The sequence below is a fragment of the Athene noctua genome, chromosome 17 (genome assembly GCF_965140245.1).
Source record: "Athene noctua chromosome 17, bAthNoc1.hap1.1, whole genome shotgun sequence".
Classification (NCBI taxonomy): Eukaryota; Metazoa; Chordata; class Aves; order Strigiformes; family Strigidae; genus Athene; species Athene noctua.
The window spans coordinates 12,642,383-12,658,681 of record NC_134053.1 but is presented as its reverse complement, the minus strand read 5'-3'; the positions used below and the strand labels follow the sequence as shown (position 1 = coordinate 12,658,681).

Below are 16,299 nucleotides of genomic sequence, written 5' to 3'. Positions count from 1 at the left end.
CAGCCATCTCGCAACACCACAAAAGCCTTGTCTGCCCCTTTGTGCAACAGTGAATGAGGCCACTACAGGATAAGTTGGAAACATCAAGACCAAGTTGCTGCTGCTTTAATATCACAGGGAAATTTTTTGCTTGTGTACCAACAGTCTCCCATATTCACCACAGAAGAGGCAGTACATCAGAAACACTCAAATAATCACTTTTTGATGCATTCCACCAGCATCATTAGGCTAATGTCCATAAATACCCTTCTCACATATCTTGTCTCACTGAGATTATCCTTGTCTCCTTGGCAACTGTCAGATGATGCATAATGCTAGCAGGGATTAGCCCCAATGAGCCTTATAACCCTCCTGTAAATTCCTACTCTATGAAGAGACCTCGCCAAAGAGTCTTCTTCCCTGGCAACATTAAAACGTTGCCATAAACAATATTAAATACAAGAACATTTCAGTAAACCTGAGGAAGGATGAAAACTAATATGGAGCTTTTTAAGTGGTAGTATTTGTCTTGTCCTTCAAACAAATAAGTTTGAGACATGTGGATATACTTTGGCATTTCACAGCTTGACAAGTAAAGCTGTATTTTGAATCAGTACTTAAGACAAGGCTTGTGCTGAAAACTTGGGCTCTAATATCCTTATCTCCTTTGTCCCTTGGTGCCAGTGGAGATCACACTGGGAAATGCCAAATCCCCACAAGAGCTTAACAAACTTACGCTATGCTTTAATCTATTAATTTCTAAAAACTAGTCTGGATTCAGGTCAACACTTGAAATTCATGTGCATACTCTGACACCAGTTGTACTGAGACTTTCTTCCTCGAGCAAGCAGCTATGGGCTGCACCCTTATGCCCCATCCCTCCCTGCTGCTCAAGCAGACATGACTATAAGGAGGACATAGACCTACTGAGGTGACTTCAGAGGAGGCCACAATGATGAGTGTGGTGGACCACCTTCCTTGTGAAGACAGGCTGAGAGAGTTGGGGATGTTCAGCCTGGAGGAGACCTTATAGTGGCTTCCAGTGCTTAAAGGGGGCTATAGGAAATATGGGGAGGGACTCTTTATCAGGGGGTGTAGTGATAGGATCAGGGGTAATGGTTTTAAACTGAAAGAGGGTAAATTTACATTAGATATAATGAAGAAATTCTTTCCTGTGAGGGTGGTGAGGCCCTGGAACATGTTGCCCCAAGAAGTTGTGGCTGCCCCCTCCCTGGCAGTGTTCCAGGCCAGGGTGGATGGGGCTGTGAGCAACCTGGGCTAGTGGAAGGTATAACTGCCATGACAGGGGTTTGGGACTAGATGGTCTTTAAGGTCCCTTCCAACCCAAACCATTCTGTGACCAAAGTATCAAGCCAAGGAGGTACTGCCCCAACACCACAAGCTTTCTGCAAGTGGAGCATTTCTCTGCTCCATACCATATTTGGGCCTGGTGAGGAAGCAGCTGTTTGTCTCCTGGTACCCCACTTGACCTGCCTGGGCACCCAGAGCAGGCTTTTGCCATGCGTGGTACTAACATCATACAGATGAGACCTGTTCCCATGTTGGAAACACAGAGTACACCCGCACAGGGAGCCAAGCAGCACTGCATTGTATGTAAGTGTTAAAGGTTATCACTATCTAAGTGATAACAAACAGCCTGTGGTGCACAAGTGACACAGTTAAACTGCTTGTCCCATCTTGGGGAGATCTGTTCTAATTCAACAGAACAAAAAAAATTCTCTTTGAGCAGAGCCAAGGAAAGGAGGCTAAAAGAAGCACCAGCCTCAGCAGCAAAACCAGACACACTACAGCAGAAATAAAAGTATTTCTGTAATTAAACAAACAAATCTCTGTCACAGTAGTGTGTCTATATATGAATCCAACACTGTACCATGGGTGGTATCTATTAAACTAATCAAATAGAGAGAGCTAGGACAGAGGAAGGAAAAAACATCTCCAAGATTGTTCCAGGAGGTAGGTCACAAAACAGCCGAGCCAAGGGGTGATGGGGAAGCCAGTGTAGGCAGGGTAGTGACAGGCAGAAGAAAATCCAAGTCTTGGCATAAGCTGGTTAGCAATGATGCAACATGATTTCTTTGCATGCTTCTGTGGACCTGTCTGCTCCCCAGCCATCTGCCAACTCCAGCACACACCTCATCACGTGCAAGGCAGGAGGGGGAAAAGGGGTCAGTGGCTTAAGGCAGGTGATTTTTAGCACAGATAGGATAAAAGTCTTCCTAACTCACGTGCCTATATATCGTCAGAAGTTTTAAGCAACACCATTTCAGACTCTCCTGCACACAGCAAGCACTCAGTAGACTTAGTATTGCTACCACACACTTGTGCACAGAGAAAAATTCAGCTACAGCAGCAGTAGGAACAAAAACTGCTGTGAGCTGAATACCATGGTCTCCTGTCATGGATCACATTCTCTTCTTGCCTGAAAGCAAGAATAAAGTTAATCATTTATATGCAGCAATCCCAGGGAAGATCCCAGTTTAAAATCCTACTGTAGGAGCATAAGAACTGGAACAGTAGATTATCCCGTGCTCAAGTGCAGGATAATCCACACACTCGTGTGAGGCAGCCCTCTTCGCTAAAGATAAAGCGATAAAAGAACACTACCAGAAAGCAATGAAAGTTGCCAGCGTTAAAGTATGAGCACACTCAGGTCTCTCAAAGTGAAGCACACTCCAGCAACCCAGTAACTTGTCAGGGAGACTTCGAAGCTGAAGAACAGGCACTACCACACCACTTTTGTCATGTTTTACTTGGTGTACTTTAGCTCGTCTCCTGTTACCTAGATGGGGCCAGAAAGCATATACACACTCATCAGTACTGACATTTGCTTAAAAGCACCAGAGCCAAAACCAACAACATTTTCCCCTCCCGTTTCTCGCAGAGGGCTCGGGTAGGCCTTTACATGCTGCTCCTCCAAGGCAAATCACTGAGGGTGAAATTAGGAAAGAAAGTATGCTCCCCTTTCTCTGATCATAACAGCTTTATCAAGGATGCTGCTTATTTACAAAGCCTCAGCCATCAAACCTTCAGCCACCAGGTAAAAACCATCTTTTCTCAGCACCAGACACACAGGACAGGCTGCTAACTCTCACAGCCTCTGTCAGCACAAGGTTTCCCAATCTAAGATCTCAGGTAGGGCTTACAGGTCTTCACACCCCAGTGCTGGTTTGTGAGCAGCCTCATGCTCGGTTGCCCAGAAGCCTGGGCTGCAGATCCTGCCCCAGTGCCCCTCTCTGCCTGGCACCTGCTCCCCAATGCACACCCCAGCCCAGGCTCACCACGAGCTTGCTGTGGCTGCATGGGGTCCATTGTCAGAAAGCAACAGCCTCAATGCCAAAACCCCACATCTTGAACGATTCTTACCCCTCTAAGCAGCATCTCAGACCGCAGGGAAAAGGGCTTTCAATTCAATGACGCCTGACCTACATTTGCAAAACCTTGGCTATAGGTGCAAGTCTAAATATAGCACGTGTGTGCCAAATTTGCTGCCCACAGCCAAGCACAGAGGCTTTTGTCTGCAACAGTTCCAGTGGACATGCCGTTGTAACACAGCTGTTGGAAGAAAAATGTGCTATAGCAACATCCCAACAGCATTGCATCTCTCCTCCACCAGAAAAATAACTGCATACATGAAGCGTTGGTGACTGAGGTGCCTTCCCCCATACAGGGCCATCCATGCTTTATGTTAAGTAATATTGACAGATACACCAAATCCTGAAACTCAGAGAGAGGGGCTCTTTCCAGTCCCTGATGATTCCCCTGCATGTCTGTGATCTGGCAGAGCCTAGTATATTTTATACAACATCCTACAGTACATGCTGCACCCACCTTTTTTTTCAGCTAAGTTTGCTCTCCGCATCTACTTGCTTTATTTTTTATTTCCAAGCACAGCTTTTTGTAGGACTTAACGTACCAAAATGCCAGTGAGTTTGCCAAAAGCTGTTATTTGAATAAATTCATGCAAAAACTTTTTAAAAGCTAGATTGTAGGAGGACAAGGCTCCAAGGAGATCCACATTCTTGTTTCTGGACCCTCCCATCCTCCAGAGACTCCAGCCACAGCAACACCCATGCAGTCCTCAGGGAAGCACTTCACGTCTCTGGCTGACACATGCATAAGATCTGGCCATTTAGAGTAGTACTCAGCAGTTTACCCAAAGCTGGGGTACAGGTGTTTGGAAAACTTATCCTTGACTTTGAATACACCTGCTGTGGCTTAATTTAGCAGCTCTGGCTCATGCTAGAAGTTACTATTACATATTTGCTACTCCATACTGATACCAAGGTGCAGACTGCTCTGAAGGCCAAGCCCCTGCCCTGAGGATCTACGAATTAAAGACCTAATCCCCTTAGTGCTTACATCTGTGGCACTGCACAAAAAGGTAAACAAGTACTTCTGTGTTCAAGCATCTGCTGCACTGAGTCATAAGCTGAACCTTAGTGGAAACAGAGCAAAGCAAGGCTGAGAGGAGACAAGTGCTCATGTACTTACTACATATGGTGATGTACAAAGTATAGATCTGTATTCAACTTCAGATCAGAGTGCTCAGATGTTATTAGTAATACACTGTAATTATCTTTTTCAGCAGTCACCAAGAGCAAGGTCTGCCTTGTGCTCAAGGTCTGCTCCAAAGACCTTACGCTCCAAACAGATCTTTTCGTGCTGCCAACAAGGGGGAACAATTCAGGAATAGCTGGAGGCTGCTGAAGTACAGGAAGCAATATTGTTAAGTTAAATGGTATCTCTAGAAGCTTTTTGTCTGTAGGTATCCAGCACAGTCCTGTTGTGTTTAGAATGATAAATCAAATACTAGCTGACCAGGAACGATTTTTAAGTAAAATGTTACCCAACAGCTCCTGAACAATCCTTCAAGAAAGCCATTTCGGACATTTATATTTAAGCAGAGCAATTGTGACATACTGCCATGTGGGGGTTTTGGTTTTTTTCCAAAACTTTGTGATGGTCTTGCTAATTTTTATGGCACTGACCTTTCATTTATGACCCTCTGTCAGTGATAAAAACATTTAGTAAAGAGAACACTTTAATGGAATAGTTTGTAGCTCCCATACTGGCCAATATTCACTATAGGGTTTGGGTTTCCTTATTTTTCTACAGAAAGCAGCCACAAGTTTTACTGCATTGACTAGGAGAAATAAGCCTTCTGCACAGAACATCTATCTTACTTTAGTCAAGCCAAATTCGGGGGGGGGGGGGGGGGGGGGAAATTATATATATATATATATATATATATATATACACACACACTTTTTAGTTCTTCCTCCTCTGGGTTTTGAAATAAATCCATCAAGTTGTGAAAGAAATGAGCAAACACATCAGTACTGTTTTTAAGAAACTTCCTGATGAAAGTTATCGGGAGTCATTCTTGGCAGGGATTTAAAAGCTAATAAAACATCTCTCAGGTCTGTCTACCATAAAGTTTAAATATATATCTATGTTTTATAAAATGTTTTCTCTCTTCCCGTCTGAAGGCTTCCTGAGAGATTAATATATTTTAAGCCAGCTCCTTGATTTCTGCCCCATCTTTTCTGACATCCACTCATTTCACACGTATGGGAATGGACACCAGTATTTTTGTGTGCTGCTGGCTTGCCATCACATATTAGATATCCCCAACAGAACTCAGTTAATTTTCTCTGAAATAAAGCAGATAGAGTGCTTAAAGCCAGAGTAAGAGACTGCAAAAAGCTTAATTGTCTCTTGCTTCCAGGCACAGACATTTGAGTTTGAACACCTCCAGGTTTAAAGTCTTAGGCTAAAACAATTTCATAAAAAAATAAATTCAAGAATGGAGATTTGCTGTCCTGACTTCTGCCTACCAGGGGAAGACAACAAAGCATCTCCAAACAGGAAGGTATATTACATTTCTCTTTGCCTTCATCATAAGCGTCTGCTTCTTTTTTCAAAAGGTTTTAGTGACCAGGTTAAGTCTTCATGTTTCCAGTTCAGCTATTTCCAAGCTAGTCAGACATTTTGTATTTCATTAGGCTATCATCTGACCCACACTTATGGCTCACTAGACATCTACTGGAAGAAGTGTTTTTCATCCTTTAGCTCGAGTAGAAAAGTCAGACTGATCTTAAAAAAATCTGCATTAAAAACCTACATCAAAGGTCATTTGGCCAAAATGCTCTATCAAAATAAAAATATGCCTTTTATCAGGGGAAAAAATAACTTATTCATTAGAAATGAAGCATTAGAAGTGCATGAGAAGTTGTCTAGGAGAGCGGACTGCTGAACTTGATGATGCAAAACACAGACCATCCAACTTTCAAAACTGTACCCCTTCACTCTGCTAGGCCAAGGCAAAGCTTCAGAAACTGCAGTCTCACAGGCGTGAAGGGACAGACTTTAACCTGGAGGACCCAGACCCCCTTGCAACACACTGGACCAAAACTGTACTCCACTGATACTAATGTGATGGTTCCTCTCAGCTCCACTTTAACATCAGCAAACTCGATTATTTAAGCCATAAGCCTTTCTGCTTCCATTTACAAATAGGTAACTAAAGCGCAGAGGAACAAATGCATCATTCAAGGTCGTGTGCAGCATCTACACAGAACTAGAAGAGCCTGCTAGTGTTACACTTTATTGCCCTATTCCTTCTCAACAACCAAGTTGCTGCCAACGAGCCCCATATCCAGCTCTCCATTCAGAGCCCTACAAGACACCAGCCCCGGGAGCCACCGTGCAAAGCTGTCTCATCTCCCACACTACTTCTGCGAGCACAATTTGCATAGAGAGAGCAAAAGCCACTGCGTGCACTACTTAGCATTGCGTGTCCTCCAGGCACACTTTGTCCTCCGAGTTATCTCCAGTGCTAATTTATTGCAGCATTCAAAGCAGCGGGCCTCCGGCAGTCCCTCCCACAGGAAGCAGGCTGACTCATTTTTCCACACGCTGTACTTTCCTCTCCACAAGAGCCAAATGCTTAGGTCAAGAATAAACCACAAAAAAGGGAGACTCGTGTTTAAGCACCTCCTAAAACATGTGCACAACCCACATCCACTTGTGAAGCTCTTTCTTTCATTAAAACAATGAACCTAGAGACACTACACCCAGATAGAGTTGCCCCCATATGGCACACAACTGCCTCTGCTTCTGCTCTGAACAGCAGTTCCTAATCCTGTAAGATGATTTAGCCCAAGCTAATGGGTTTTGGCCTCAACCAGTTGTCTGAGCTCATACTGAAAAAACAAGATGAAGACCACCATTTTGCATTCATTCCCCTAAGCTCTTTGCCAAAGTATTCAGATGTTTGCCTTGCAAACTGATTCCCATATATCAGCTAGCCTTATAGAAAGGGAAAAAACCAACAATTACATTGCCAGGAAAACCCTGTCTACTCCTTCACACTTATGCTTAGTGATGCAGCAAGAGTTCACTAGCCCTACTGAAAGGATTTTTCAAGGATGCTTGGAAAGAAAGAAGTAACAGTACCTTAACATGTCTGAGTATTAACATCAGTTAACTTCAGCACTACTTACAGCCCTCAGAAACATGGAAAGCAACCAAAGTTAGCCAAAGCAAGCAAGCACTTCAGCCCCCAAAACAGGCAATCCAGCTTCAGGCTGAGCAGGTTCAGGTTTTGTGGAAGTTTCCACCAAGGAGCTGAACATCTCCACTCTAACAACACTTCTATACTTCAGCAAGTAGGCATAAGCCCAGCCCCACAGAGGAAAAAAAAAAAAAAAAGAAAAAAAAAAAACCCCACACTTCTTCCCTGCTCTTTCTTATAGCCAGTTCCCCCATTGCCCTCTGCATCACAGCTGTGAGGCATCTGAACTGATGTGTGATTAACTCATTGCCATCCACAAGAGCCCACTGCATGACTGGGGTGTGTTGAGAGAAAACTATGCACATTCTTGGTTTATTTTTATTTTAAAACTCAGGTAAATAGGAGTGAGGTCAAATGATACACTAAGCATTGCCTGCTTGTCCTACAGAAGGGAAAGGGGAGCAGATCTGCAGCAAAGAATTCACTTTCATGCAAGCAAATAAAATATCATATTGCCAAAATGTCATGACTATGGAAGTAGTGCAGATCGTAGCATAAGATGCCACTGCTGTCCTTTGTCTCACAGAATCCTCTCAGACTAGGTTTAATTCTACAGCCATGAGGCTTTTCCCATCAGTAATGGGTCCTGAGCCTGATGCTTATAAAAGAGTAATTCCAGTGCTTCTCCATTACTCAGACTCCTTGCTTTGGTAATTAAGGATCCTCATAGTTTAGATCTTTGATTCCCTTTTTTCTTGACAGGTCCATTTTTTGCTAAAAAAAAAGCCTATTTGTTTTCTCTTTTGTCCACCTACTCTGTTGTCAGTATAGGACCCCCCAACCAACCTAGCTGGCCTGTGCTTTACGTCAGCCTGTTTCCTACTGAAGGGAAGGCTCATCAGCCTGTGACAGCTCTAACAAAGAAGGCCAGACAGTATGCTACAAAATCAAACCCTTTTGTCTAAGCGGTTAGGGATCTTTTGGATCCTCTGAATAAGAAGAGAGAAGAAATAACCTGGAGGAGACCTGCAGGGGTGTAAAGACCATTGCAGGTAGTTGAGTGTGAAGCTGTGTGGTACAAAGGCACCAAATGCCATATACGAAGTAATTTTCCTGAATTACACTGAAAAAGGCGATAGAGGCAGGGAGAGTGTGCTACATCCAACTCACAATTTCACATAGACGTTTGACTTCAGTGACAGGCCCCAGTGAGGACACTTGGGGCTGGATGCTGCATGTCCCTACAGTGGCCGTCTCACTGATCTTACCTAAACAAAGCAGCTGGGGGTCAAAACCAGGAAGGACACTAGCAAGTGGGCTGATGGGTGCTATGGCAGGTTGCAGACATGGTTCCTGGCAGAAAGAAATCTGTGTTAGGAAGTAAATCTTACCTGCAAAGCAGAGCAGATATACTCTGGCTACTGGTATTTAATCCACCTGCCAGTCTGCTTATAGCTACTGGATATATGAGGTATATATTACATAACATTATCCTAGCACTTTTATAGTCTTAAAAATCCATTTATTCTAAAAATACCCCATGGGATCAATGTTAATGGTCTCTGTTGGATGTTTACAACCAGAATATTTTGGAAGTGTTACAGATTTCCTGAATTCTCATTGTTCCACACAGCTTCTCTGGGCAGTGACAGCTCTCACACCAGGACCAATCTGCTACGTACTTTGTATAGTTACATTTCCCCACATCTGGGCAGTAGCAGAGCGAGGGATGAGGCACAGAGAGGAGGATTCAGCCCCACCACATCATTTGGCAGAGATGGGGACAATGCTGGCCCTGGCCATGATGCACAACACTCCCCAACTTTGATGTCCTGTGCTGCACTGGGGAGCAGTGGGAAGAGGTTCTCTGGAAAAAAGCTTAGCCAGGTCATCCTCCTCCTCCTTCAACTTTGGTGCTCATGGGACTGTTTCTCACACTTTTTACCTCACTCATCACTGCCAGACAGTGTTTTGTCCTTTCTTAAGTACATTTTCCCAGAGGTGCCACTGGCATCACTGGCAGGCTCGGCTGGGCCCTGCTGTGGAGCTGTTGTGGAACCAGCTGGAATGGGCTGTGTCCAACATGGGGCAGCCCTAGCCTCTCCTCAGAGAGGTCCCTGCAGCCCCATTGCCAGTGCCTGGCCACCTAGATCAAATAAATTCCACCCCTTGTGCCGGTGAAATGTGTATTTAAGAACTGTTATTAAAATAAACCCCTGTTGCACACTGTTCACAAACTTCACTGATGACATCAACCACAAAAAAAGTCTCACCAAAATCAAAGCGGCCACATCACAACACCACGAAGGTGGGCAATATAGACACTCAGTACAGCCCCACCCCTCATCCCTTCACCACTTTACAACAGCAAAAAAATTCCCACTATTAATCCAGACCCTGACAATGGCCGGTCCAAGCTTTGCCCATTACATCTCCCAGTCACTGTTTTTGTTTCAAATTCCTCTAATGGTAAGTGATCTCCCTGTCTTTGTCTCAACTCACAAGCTTTTCCATCTTATTTTCTCTCCCATCGTGTTGAGGAGGGGGAGTGAGAGAGCGGCTGGGTGGGTGTCTGGCCAACCCACCACAGTGCCATTGCTCTTCTCCACACCCGCGTCGGTGCTGCCATAACGGGCTGAGGGTGCCACGTCCCAGGGGCTATCCATTGGGGAATCCCTCCTCTGTGCACATAAATCAGCAAAGGCAAACTGAAGCCCTCGAAAGGTGATGAACAGTGAGCGCCAGTATGATGCAAGCACTTTCCTGGATAGAATAATGCTTCAATGAACAGTTTAAAGTTGACCTTTGGTATAAAGCTCTCAGAGATTCCCTAATCGGGCAACCTCCGTGTATGCAAAATATAGACGGTTGCTTATGGTACCAGTGTGCCAAGGGCTGGAAAATAGCCATGGCCTCACCTCTTTCTTGGCATGGGTCAGCCCAAAAATCCAGGCTTACCACCACCACTGGCAGACCCCGGCGTGCCAGGGTGCCGGTTGCGGTGGCAGGACACCAATCCCAATACTCTTGGGCTTCCCTCGGCAGCCAAATTAATGTATTTCTTTAAATTATTATTCTAAAGCAAGGTGTTTGTTGTTTCCTCCTCTGCTTGCGTTTCAGTAGCCAAATATATTTTCCTCCCAGAGAAGAGCTGGGAATCCAGGAACCTGAAGCCAGGGGAGGCAGCGATTAGTGGTTTGAAGTGTTAATGGTACCACAGTGGGAACGGGGAGTCCCTTGAAGTCAGCTGTTAGCAAATTAATAAAAGGGGGAACACTCTCCTGAGTGTTACAAATTTAGCACTAATTAGGACTTCTCTTTCTTAGCTATTTTAGGCAAGAAAATCTTCAATATCCTTTGTTAAATTTGAATCATCTTGTTTGTAGAAGTAAATCATACGGAAACATTGGTTTCTTCACCCAGCTACAGTCTATTAAAGTTTTTTCATTCTCCTTTTCTTTCTGACATGACTTATAGCTGGATATTTTGTATGCAATTAGTTTTAGTTAGCAAATTTTCCCCCGAAAGAGGGTTTTCATTGAATGAGACTGACCTACAGGCCGTTCATTTCTCACAGTCCATCCCAAACTCTTCACAGGAGTGCCAGTGCTCCAATTTATTTACATTTATTTACATTTATTTAATTTATTGATTGCTTGTATATTCCAGATGTTAAACCTCACAGAGTTATTGTAACTGGTAAACCATATTTTTCCTACCAAATATGTACACAGTTTTGTATATTTTAGCACTTCAGAATTAATCACAAGAGAAATTTAATTAGGATTGCAATGAAAAAAAACCCTTAATTAGAGCAGAGGCCAAAATGTCCTCCTGCTCTTCCTTTCTTCTTGCACTGCCCAAATCTCATCTAAACCTTGCCTGAAGTCCAGAAAACAAATCTCACAGCTGATTGAATATATCTAATTGATGTCTACACTTTTGCAGATATGTTCCAAACTCTGCCTGGTGGCTGTGTTGTCTAATTTGCCTATACCCGGGAAATTAATTCTTTCTTAAATACAGAATGTGGGGCAATATATTTCTGTCTTTCTGGAAAGAGTATTACTTCGCTCTCACTAAATATGCTCATCATTAAACAATTGATGTAACCACAAAAGGTTTTAGCTTTTAATGTTTAGAAAAACACTTATGGGGAAGAGAAAGCCCTACAGTTTGCATAATGAGAGTAGAGGCAGACTGGCTGAGGAAGAAGAAACTAGTTTCAATTCAACAAAGGCCATAGCTTATTTGAGGAATAAAGGAAAAATGTAGATAGAAGGTTGCATCTTCTGATGAGAATAAGTAAAAGAGTATGTTAGAACTAATCAGTAGTGAGCTCATGATTTAAAACACACATGTACACATGCACACATGTACAGCGGCGTGGAGAACCCAAGTAGACACTGTATGAAAATATGCCATAAAGCCCAATAAATACTGGACAGTGTCAAGGCGGCTTTCCATATAATAATGCAAATTGATGTTAAAATCTAGACTTTGAAATCAATTAGAAAGGGTAGCTCAGCAGCAGTATTAATAATCTCTGAAGCAAATGTAGCATGAAAAGGGAGTTTCCATGGCCAGAGCTCAGCTCAGAAGACTTTGTCACCTGTATATGAAAAGTCAAATCTTTGCAAAGGTGAGACTAAAGGTATCAGTCATTTCCCTATCTTGAAGAACTGGATGAAGACTTTTCCTCATTCTCCTGTGGAGGGAAACACATGATACAGTCATTTCTGTTTACTTCCATTAAACAGCTGGTCACAGAGAGTATTCTCCACTGTATGAGGCTAAAGAAAGTATTATTTTTGCTTTTCTCTACTGTAGGATATAGGATGTGAAAGGTGTATGCTGAGGTGACACAGTAACATCCTGTGTGCTTTAGGTCCCTAAATGCTAACAATAAGTGAGTCGTGAGTCCTTTCTTTCCCCCAGTGGGCTGTAACTGCAGGAATAAGATGTGTGAGCATGTAGGCTGAGCAGCAAGTAGATAAATTCCAGATGATGATTTAAAGCAAGTGAATACAAACCTTACAGTCCTGCATGCAGTCTAGTACTGGAAAGGACCTTTGAGGTCAATTCATTTCCCTTCTGTCGTAGGCAGCCCTCTGAAAGAAACTGCATGATAAAGTGATCCAGCTCCATCACAAAATTAATTTTTGCCACCATTTCTCCTACTGTAATGGTGCAGGAGGAGGAATACTACTGCAGCTCCTTGGAAATGTAGAAATCTTCCTATTCCCAGCCTTAATATACTCTTACCCAGTTTATTCACATCATTTTTTTTCTGCCAAAATTGTGCTTCTGCTTAAATAGCGCTTCTCCCTTCTGTGTGCTTATCCGTGATGTATTTATAGGGAGTCCTCTCTCAGCATTCATTGCATGAGATAAAACAAGCCATCCTTTTTTAGTCTCCTTTCATATAACAGACTTTCCACGATCTGGATCACCCTTGCAGCCCACCCCTTCACCTGCTCCAGTCTGAGCATGGGGACCAGAACTAGCAACAGCAGCTATACATTGTCTTACCATGGAATTTTACAATGCCATTAACACTACCTTTTTCTCACTGCTATATTGTACATTTATACTGTCTGTACATAGAATTGTTCTAGCATATAAATTATGTTATACAATTAACCATCAAATATTGGTGTGTCATCTCATCTGGTACCACTTGTGCTCCTTGGGAGTGTGGTCAGCATCTTGCAGGCAAAATCCTTTGGTGCTTTTCATCTGGTGCTTTTTCATCCTTGATGGCTCCTGCAGAGTATTTCAGGATGAAGATGTTTCAGCAGTCTTTACAAAAGCAAGTGAATCATTCAAAAAAAGCACAATCCATCTATCTTATTTAGTGTCACCAATTAATTAATAGCTGCTCAGGATGCTTTGAAATCTATAGCTGCTTAAAGAAAGAAAAATAACCAACCCCTTCCTATAGTGCTGTGCTATCATTATATTTTGTTTACCCTGCTCATGGAAAGAGGCTTTATTAAATAAATGAGGTGAGGGCAGTATGTAAAGGTCTCTGATGTGAGGCTTTAAAGCACAGGAAAATCCAGGATAAGAAGGGAACTAAAAACCAATTGGTAGTCAAGATTATTTCTTATTGTTGGAAACCTTTTCTCATTCTAGAAGCCAGTGGTCAGAGCCTGGCTGATTTTGGTGGTGGTGCTTCTGTCTTCTGCTGCCCCTGCCCCTGTGGGGCAACCACAGCTTCCTCCGCTTGATGGAGCTTGAACAGTCATTTACCTATTGCTTCTGATTTGGATTATTTTGCTGCAGACTATACAAAATAAGGAACCATTTTTAAACGGGGGTAGTGTTGCCTTTGTGGGCAGCTCAGGCTGGGTCTGTGTGCTCATTCCTGAGGTCACAAGCTGCTAGAGCAAAGTCATTGCACCCTTTGGTGGAGCTGCTGCCTTGGGCTCCCTGTCAGCCAGAGCAACCTGGGTCAAATCCTAACCTGCATTTGCCAGACATAAGGATGCACTCTGAAACCTGCCCACAGCTGCTGACCTCAATGCGGTTTTTCTCCTCTTGCCCCCATCCCTCCCTCCCATCTCACCTCCCACCTCCGCTGGTTGGCCATAGGGCTCTGCCTGTGCCCCAAGCAGGACAGCAGTGCTGCCTCTTGAGGGGGATCAGTTCACTCCCAGATAATTTGCCAGAGGGGGAGATCTGTGCCTAAGTGTAATGGAACCTGATGGAGGCTAATTAAATAGAAAACCATCCATTTGCACTGTCTCATTAGGGATTTGTCATAAAAACCTTATGTTCTCTTACAAGCCTAAACAAGTGTGTTCACCGTGTAAAAATCAGCCATAAAGCTGTCTGGAGAGTAGTTAACATGTCTAAGCTGTCATTTATATGCGCTGTCTGCAGCCTGGATCCTGCAGGTAGGAATGGCCTTACCACTGTCCTCAAACCACCCTGCATAAATGGGACATCCCTCCTTCAAAATGGGAAAGAGGGCCAAGCCCAGCAATCCTGCACCGACAGTCGTGTGGAGCGGATGCTTCTCCGTCTGGCCCTGACAGGAGCCAGAAATCAGAGGCAAAGAGCACTTGTTATTTTAGACCGTGCCAAAGATGTTCAGAGGTTTAGAAAGCATATATCTAATAGTAGTGTTTCCTAGGTGCTATGGAGACTGGCTGCCCTCGCCTTTGTGAGTGGCCTGGTCTTCTTCTCAACCCCAACTAGGCTACTATTTTTGAGGAAAACTGAATTTCCTGCAGGACACAGGAGTCATCATGCTGTTTTTCAGTGGAAAAGAGTTACGGGCTGTGTCCCCTTGGCTGTCCCAAGGGAAAAAATGAGCATGATCTAAATGGCTGCTGTCCTCAACATCTGTCCAGGATGAGCTTTTCCCTCACACAAACTGTGCAGGCTTCAGAGTTTCCGCCAAAACTAGGGCTTCTAGGGCTTGTGCAAAGTCATACCAGGGCAGATCTTCCCATGGGCAGGAGGAGGTAACTGCTTTCAGTCTATGGGATGACCCCCTGGGGTAACGCCAGCTGCTGTCTCCTTGCAGGCGTCGGAGGTGGAGCGGCAGCTCTCCCTGCAGGTCCATACCCTCAGGGAGGACTTTCGGGAGAAGAATTCCTCCAGCAGCCAACACATCGTGAGGCTGGAGAGCCTCCAGGCTGAGGTGAGTCACCTGCGCTCAGGCCTTACGCCTTCAGAAGGTGGCCAGAGCTGTTTTAACTTGTATAATGAACCCCTCTGAACTGAGTAAACAAAACCTGCTGCTTGGAGCAAAGAGAAGGATGGTAGCTGTGGGGCGAAGGACTTCCCCAGTGAGGACTTTTGCTGCAACCCAGGGCTGGCTGGGGTGACATGGCCCAGCTTCCACCGCTGCCTTGACCACAAGTACGCCTGCAAAGTGAATGGATGAGAATGATCTTCCAGGAGCTAAACCATGGCTGTGCTCTTGCAGGGCTGCTGCCCAGTACAGATTAAACTCTGGGGCATGGTGGGAAGGTCTGCAAGGGCAGTTTTTTTCTGTTTCTCATGGTTGCAAAGAAAGCAGCAATCCTCTCCTGCCTCTGAGCCATGCATGTGGGAAAGCACGGAGCCCCTGCCTGTTTTAGCTCTGGTACATTAGCAGGAATGATATTACCTTCCTTCCTCTTCCCTTCCCTGACAAGAACTAGTGAGTAGAAAATGTCCAACTCTACTACCCAATCACTTTTTTAATCTATAAGCTGTCTGGAAGAGCTTTTCTTAAAATCTCTCAATTTCTTCTTTTCTCCCACTCCCACCTGCTCCCTGCTGGTCCCTCGCCTTTTCTTCCCCTCCCCTTGGCGTGGAGCAGCAGGTCCTTGAAGTAAGTATGGAGGCTGAGAAAGGGTTTGCCTGCGCGTGCATCGCTGCTGTCATGCATGCCTGTCACTGTGCATGCCTCACCTTGCCTCCTCGCATCCTTCCTGTCTCTTGCTTTCCAAATCCCTTTCCCCCTGTGCCCTTCCCATAGTCCAGGACGCACAGCAGAGTTTTTTTCTCCTATATGGTCATTCACAGGGTGTTCATTACTGGTTTAGATACCACACATGAACTCTTCATACAACCTCTTATTTTACTTGCACCCCTTTTCTCCAACCCATGCAAATCATGATGGTGGTGGGAAAAGACATCTCAGAAACCATTAGTCACCTAAGAGCAACTTTCTAATACCTACAGCAGCCTTTACCCTGGAGAAAGAGCAAGTCCACACACTTTGCTAATATTCCGTCATGCAGCCAGATCTTTCCAGCAACCTGGAAAGTAGAAAAGAAACA

The 16,299-nt window shown here is 44.3% G+C and overlaps 1 protein-coding gene across 4 annotated transcripts in view; it reads left to right on the top strand.

Moving 5' to 3' along the window:
- Positions 1–16,299, top strand: part of BICDL1 (BICD family like cargo adaptor 1) — a 48,079-nt gene that overhangs the window by 17,355 nt on the left and 14,425 nt on the right. For all 4 annotated transcript variants that reach the window (XM_074920785.1, XM_074920784.1, XM_074920782.1 and 1 more), the window contains exon 3: positions 15,054–15,170. In XM_074920785.1, coding sequence (XP_074776886.1) covers positions 15,054–15,170 — 117 coding nt within the window. The remainder of the gene's footprint in view (positions 1–15,053; positions 15,171–16,299) is intronic.